Consider the following 5,877-nt stretch of genomic DNA (forward strand, 5'->3'; position numbering starts at 1 on the left):
GAGCGGCTCTGAAGGAACTTGTGACTGACCCAAGGTCACACCAGCAGCTGCATGTGGAGGAGTGGGGAATCAAACCTGGTTCTCCAAGATTAGAGTCCGTGCTCCTAACCACTACACCAAACTGGCAGTGTGTTGTGGGCAATGCTCCCTCTAAGCTGTGGAGTCCCGTGAGCAAAAACTCTACTTTGTGAGCTACTGGCATTAAAGCTGTGAGTGAGCCATTTGGCTGCTGCATAAATTAGTTTGCTCTGGAGCCCCATCCTCCCTGAGCTAAGACAAAAATGTGTGAGCAGGGGGCTAAAAAACTGTGAGCTGGCTCACACTCACTCGGCTCAGAGGGAACACTGGACGTGTGTGTTTGTGTAAAGTGCTGCCAAGTCGCAGCCCACTTACGGTGAGCTCAGCCAGGGGGTTTCAAGGCAAGTGAGGCACAGAGGGGGTTGGCCGTGGCCTTCCTCTGCAGGGTCTTCCTCGGTGGTCTCCCTTCCAAGTACTGACCCTGCTTAACTGCCGATATCTGATGAGATCCGACTTGGTCTGGGCCGCTTTCCCTCCCCTCATAAAACTAAGAACTGCTAAAGGACGAAGGAATGAGAGAAGACACACGCTGAGAATCTAGGGTGAGGTGGAAATGGCTTCAGCACACACCATTTCATGCGTATCTGGCTTGATCCTCGGAACTCGTGACGAAACTGTGGTCTTTGCCCCAAGTAACCGCATCTGACAATAAGGTCGGTGTTAGAACTGTTGTTTGTTTGGGGCGGCCGGCTCCAGGTTGGGAAATTCCAGGAGGTGGGGTGTGTGTGTGTGTGTGTGTGTGTGTGTGTGTGCCTGGGGAGGAGAGGACTTGGGGCGGGGAGGGACCTCAGTGCAGGGTAAAACACCACACGGCCCATCCTCCAATGCAGCCATTTTCTCCAGGGGAACTGATCCCTGTCATCTGGAAGACAGTGGTAATACCAGGAGTTCACCAGGCCACACCTGGAGGTTGGCAAGCATGTGTTTGTGTGGATAACCCGCATGAAAGGAACACGTGCCGCGGGAAAACTAGCAAAGGAGACAAGATGGGGTGAAAACCACCCACAAAAACTTTCAATGGCACACTGGTGCATTCCGAATAATCGAGACGACTACTGCAAGAGCTTTTAGCACATGTAACTGTTTGGTGGGATGGCTAATTCCGAAGAAGACAGAGTCAGGATTCAAAATGATCTAGACAGGCTGGAACAGCGGGCAGAGACAAATAAAATGAATTTCAGTAGAGAGAAGTGCAAAGTCCTACACTTAGGTACAAAAAATCAAAGGCACAGATATCGAATGGGAGGGACTTGGTTTGACAGCAGCACCTGTGAAAGGGATCTGGGTGTTCTGGTGGATCACCAGCTATACACGAGCCTGCAGTGCGATGTGACTGCAAAGAAAGCTAATGCAGTCTTAGGATGCATGAACAGAAGCATCGTGTCCAGATCATGAGAGGTGGCAGTTCTGCTCTGTTCTGCTATGGTCAGGCCTCACCTGGAATCCTGTGCCCAGTTTTGGGCACCACATTTTGGGAAGGATGTTGACAAGCTCAAGCGTGTCCAGAAGAGGGCAACCAGGATGGTGAGAGGGTTGGAATCCAAGTCTCATGAGGAAAGGCTGAAAGAGTTGGGGATGTTTAGCCTGGGAAAGAGAAGGCTTAGAGGGGACAGGATTGCAGTCTTCAAGTACTTGAAGGGCTGCCATGTAGAAGACGGAGCGGATCTATTCTCTCTTGCTCTGGATTGCAAGACTAGGTCTAATGGGTGGAAATTACAAGGGAGTCGTTACCGGCTAAATATCAGGAGAAACTTCCTAACTGTAAGAGTGGTTGAGCAGTGGAACAGACTGCCTTGGGAGGTGGTGGAATGACCATCTTCTGGGTATGTTGTAGGGCTATCTTTCGGCTGTGCTCCTGCAGAGTGCAGGGGGTTGGACTAGATGACCTGCAAGATCCCTTCCAACTCTAACATTCTATGATTCTATGTTAACACCGTGTCCAATTTAAGGTGGCTTCCACAACCATGAAGGTTTAAAACACGCACCCCTAAGAAAACATAAAAGGAGAGGGGAATTTCTCCAGGCACAGTCATACCAGTCGAGAAAGGTAGCCAGTGAGTAAGCTGTACAGCACCATTTCATTGTGTGAGGCAGAGAATGACGCCAAGGAGCACGCCTTCACGCCAGATTAAAAAAACACGATCAAACACACAACCCATATAAATAACTCTCAGGAAACCAGAGTTGACACACACATCACTGCCACAGAGGAAGTGCATCAGAGGGGCCAGGATAATGCCACTTAAGGCGAGGGGGGGGGGGAGACTGTGCATGTTGCTGCAACTGTTTCTGCCACAGGGTCTCAGGACTCTGGATAGTCTGGTGGAAAAGTTAAGCCTGGAGAAGCACGGAAAGGGGGGGGGACCCCTTTGCATGCTACTCTCTTTAGGAAACCCTCTCTCGTCAAATGCTAAAACAGGCCTCTACGGCAATCTTCCAGAAAACCACACTAGACACTTTGCTAACAAAGTGCCAAAATGTGATAAAAGCACCTTTTGCCAAATCTCTCCCATGTTGCATCTCTCTGTGACGAGGGTGATCCTGCAGCGCTACAGGCCCCCCCCCACACACACACATGGGCACCCCTCGGGATCCAGCTCATTTAAAGAAAATGCCCTCCGGGGTGCTACAGTGAAGGGGGAGTCCCTGAAAACGGACGACCTTGGTCAGACTGTTGCTGAGGCTGCCAAAGGAGACCGGCCATGTTATTTGCACATAATAATTCAACGACTCCTTGTTTAAGCAGACGTACCACCAGAACCCATCTGATAAAACCTTGGGAGAAAATCTGAAACGGCATCCTTGTTTTTCATCTGAACTCCTTTTTATCGTCTTTCCCGTAACTCCACCACGAAGATCCGCCCGCACCATCAGGGCTCTAGAATCTCTGGATCTTTCCGTTGCCTGAACACTCTGCAGGTACTGAGGGCAGATAAGCGTCAGGTTTATCTCTCTCTCTCTCAACAGCTGCCGCTGCTCTTCTCAATATATCGGGACTTGCTGCTGCTTGGAATTCTCTCTGCTCGCTGCTGCCCAGGATGCCTGAGCCCTGATTTACTGCAGGGTGCGTGCTTCCGGCGGCAAGTGCACTGCTTTCCCAGCAAGGAACATCTCCCACCGTGCCTGGTAGACCTATTCCTGAGGAGAATTCCCGAGCTGCAGATCCAAAGATCCCACATGATGGAGAGCTCTATCGGGGGGGGAGGGGGGACATCTGTGGAGGGCCACTGTCCTTGGCTTCCCTGGGTGGTGCAAGCAGCGTGCAAGAGGGTTGGCACGTTTGTTCCCCGGGAGCTGCACTGGGTCAAGTGTGCAAGGGGAGCGGCTCAGCCACGGAAGCCCGGGTGGAAATGCCCAGCAGCCCCTCGGCCTCTCCGCTTCCAGATCTCTCCGTGCCACCTCCTGGTCCCTCACCCCTGACAGGTCTTGCTCCTTTGGAAACAGTGCATCACACCCACATACTCCAGGAAAGATAGAACAAAGTTTGGATTCAGTAGCACCTTTAAGACCAACATTTAATTCTGGGTACAAGCTTTCATGTGTGTGCACACCTCTTCAGAAGCACACATGAGCTGATATCCAGAACTAAACCTTGTTGGTCTCAGAGGTGCCCCTGGGGACTCAAACTTTGTTCTGCTGCTTCAGACCAGCATGGCGACCCCAGGGACAGCCCCAGCTTATTTTGCACCTTAGGCGAGGATCCCTTCTGCCCCCCCTTCCCCCGTGCGCCCACCATTTTTCAAAAATAAATGCATTTTAGGAAGAATGAAAAACACAAATAATCAAGAAATTCCCAGAGTACGGGGCCGGGTGCAGTTTGGCGCCCCTAAGGGCCAGCCCGCTCTAGGTGATCGCCTAGTTCACCTAGTGAGTGAGCCGGCCCTGGGTGACCCCACCTGAATCCAAGAAATACAGACTGCTTAAATAGATATGTGGCACTCAGTGTGTGGCTGGGTAGCTAAGAGTGCCATCTGCAGCAGGGGTGCCTCGTTCTAAGTTCATTGATGCTTTTGTGGTCTTGGAAAGGGAGGACTCTGCTTCCAACGGCACCAGGAAGTTGTTCACACTTCCCAATAGTGCACGCTTGCTTGAAGGCTTCAGGGAAGCCTTCTAACTCGACCCTTGAGCACCTACACACTCCAGTACTTTTGGATGCCCTTCCTTGGTCCTTTCCGCACCAGACCTTAAATCCCGGCTCAGCCCTGTCCCCGAACTTACATTCCACACTGCACGTGAGTTCACCTCTGTCATTATCTCAGGGTGTTTTTGCATTCTATGCTACACTCGAGTTCACCCCTGTAATTATTTTTTGTTTCCACATTACATTGAGGTCACTCCAGTTTCTCCCCACACTTGTCCCGGGATAAACAGATGCTGTTATAAACCGGGGGATAAATGCAAGAGATCGTGTCCTGAGTTGAACTCTGATGATAAAACCAGGGATGAGATCCAAGTGCGGAAAAGGACCTTTGTCTCCCTCACATCGTTGTCGCCACCCCCCCACCCCACCCTAGTCAACTGGCACAACGGTGCATCAGAAGTCCACCTGACAATCATTTTGCCTTGTCGTGCTATTCCATCACGCAGCCGTTTCAGCAACCCCCGACGGATGTACCTTAAACGATATTTCCGTTGTCATGGTAAACCCATGGGTGATGACCGGCTCCTCCTCCGCCGTCCGGCCTTTCCAGCAGTCCAGCTCAACGCAGCGGCAGCCAGACAGCAGCACTTGGCGGTACATCTCCACGGAAGAGTTCCCGGCCAGCTGGCCAGCTGCGGAGACGAGGGGGCACAAGGGAAGGCACGTTACACACACGTGGGGCTCCATATGCACATCACCCGGCAAGGACGGAAGCCAAGACCACCCGACTTGGCTCAGGGACGAGACCCGGGACAACAGATCCCTTTGAAACGCAGGAGGAGTCAGGAGGATGGCTCCACGCTTGCCTCCAGAGGCATCTCCGGAAACAATTACTTGGAGGCACATGGAGGGAAGGGAAATGATGCGAAGAGGGAATATCACATTAAATGTGCCTCAAAACCTAGGTCACCGTATTGAGCTGGACCAGTGGTCACAGGTGTGTGTTGGGGGGATTGTAAAAATTACAAAAGCAATTCCATATAAGGAAAATATTTATGTTTTATAGATGGTATATTACACCTGATAAATTGGCTAAGTTTTACCCTAATTGCTCAAATGTATGTTGGAAGTGTCAAAATAATCTTTTTACCATATGTGGTAAAGTAAAGGCAAAGGTTCCCTTGCTTGAAATCCAGTCGAATCCGACTCTAGGGTTGCAGTGCTCATCTCCGTTTCAAAGCCGAAGAGCCAGCGCTGTCCGAAGACGTTTCCGTGGTCATGTGGCCGGCATGACTAAACACCAAGGCGCACGGAACGCTGTTCCCTTCCCACCGAAGTGGTACCTATTTATCTACTTGCAATTTCTTGCTTTCGAACTGCTAGGTTGGCAGGAGCTGGAACTAGAGACGGGAGCTCACTCCGTCATGCGGCAACTCGGCTCTCGAACTGCTGAACTACTGACCTTCCACAGCCTGCAGTTCAGCGTCTTAACCACTTGAGCCAGCGCAGCTCCTTACCATATGTGGTAGTTATGTGATAAAGCAAAAAAAAATACTGGGCTTGGATTCATGAAATTTTACAAAAACATTTTAAAATTTTTTGTATCCTTTGTTCCAGAAATATGTTTGTGGAATACCTTACCTGAAAACTGTAAAAAAAAAGAAAAAAAAAGACTGGTTTTATTCATGTGTGTTGCGGGGGGGGGGTATCTTTTTTTT

At 50.6% G+C, this 5,877-nt stretch overlaps 1 protein-coding gene across 1 annotated transcript in view; it reads right to left on the bottom strand.

Annotated features, from left to right (window-relative positions):
• The window catches only part of PLCB1 (phospholipase C beta 1), a 375,074-nt gene that overhangs the window by 110,676 nt on the left and 258,521 nt on the right, over nt 1–5,877 (bottom strand). Inside the window, exon 10 of the mRNA XM_015406942.1 lies at nt 4,694–4,851. Coding sequence (XP_015262428.1) covers nt 4,694–4,851 — 158 coding nt within the window. The remainder of the gene's footprint in view (nt 1–4,693; nt 4,852–5,877) is intronic.

Source organism: Gekko japonicus, unplaced genomic scaffold (genome assembly GCF_001447785.1).
Source record: "Gekko japonicus isolate JY-2015 unplaced genomic scaffold, Gekko_japonicus_V1.1 scaffold1408, whole genome shotgun sequence".
Taxonomy (NCBI): domain Eukaryota; kingdom Metazoa; phylum Chordata; class Lepidosauria; order Squamata; family Gekkonidae; genus Gekko; species Gekko japonicus.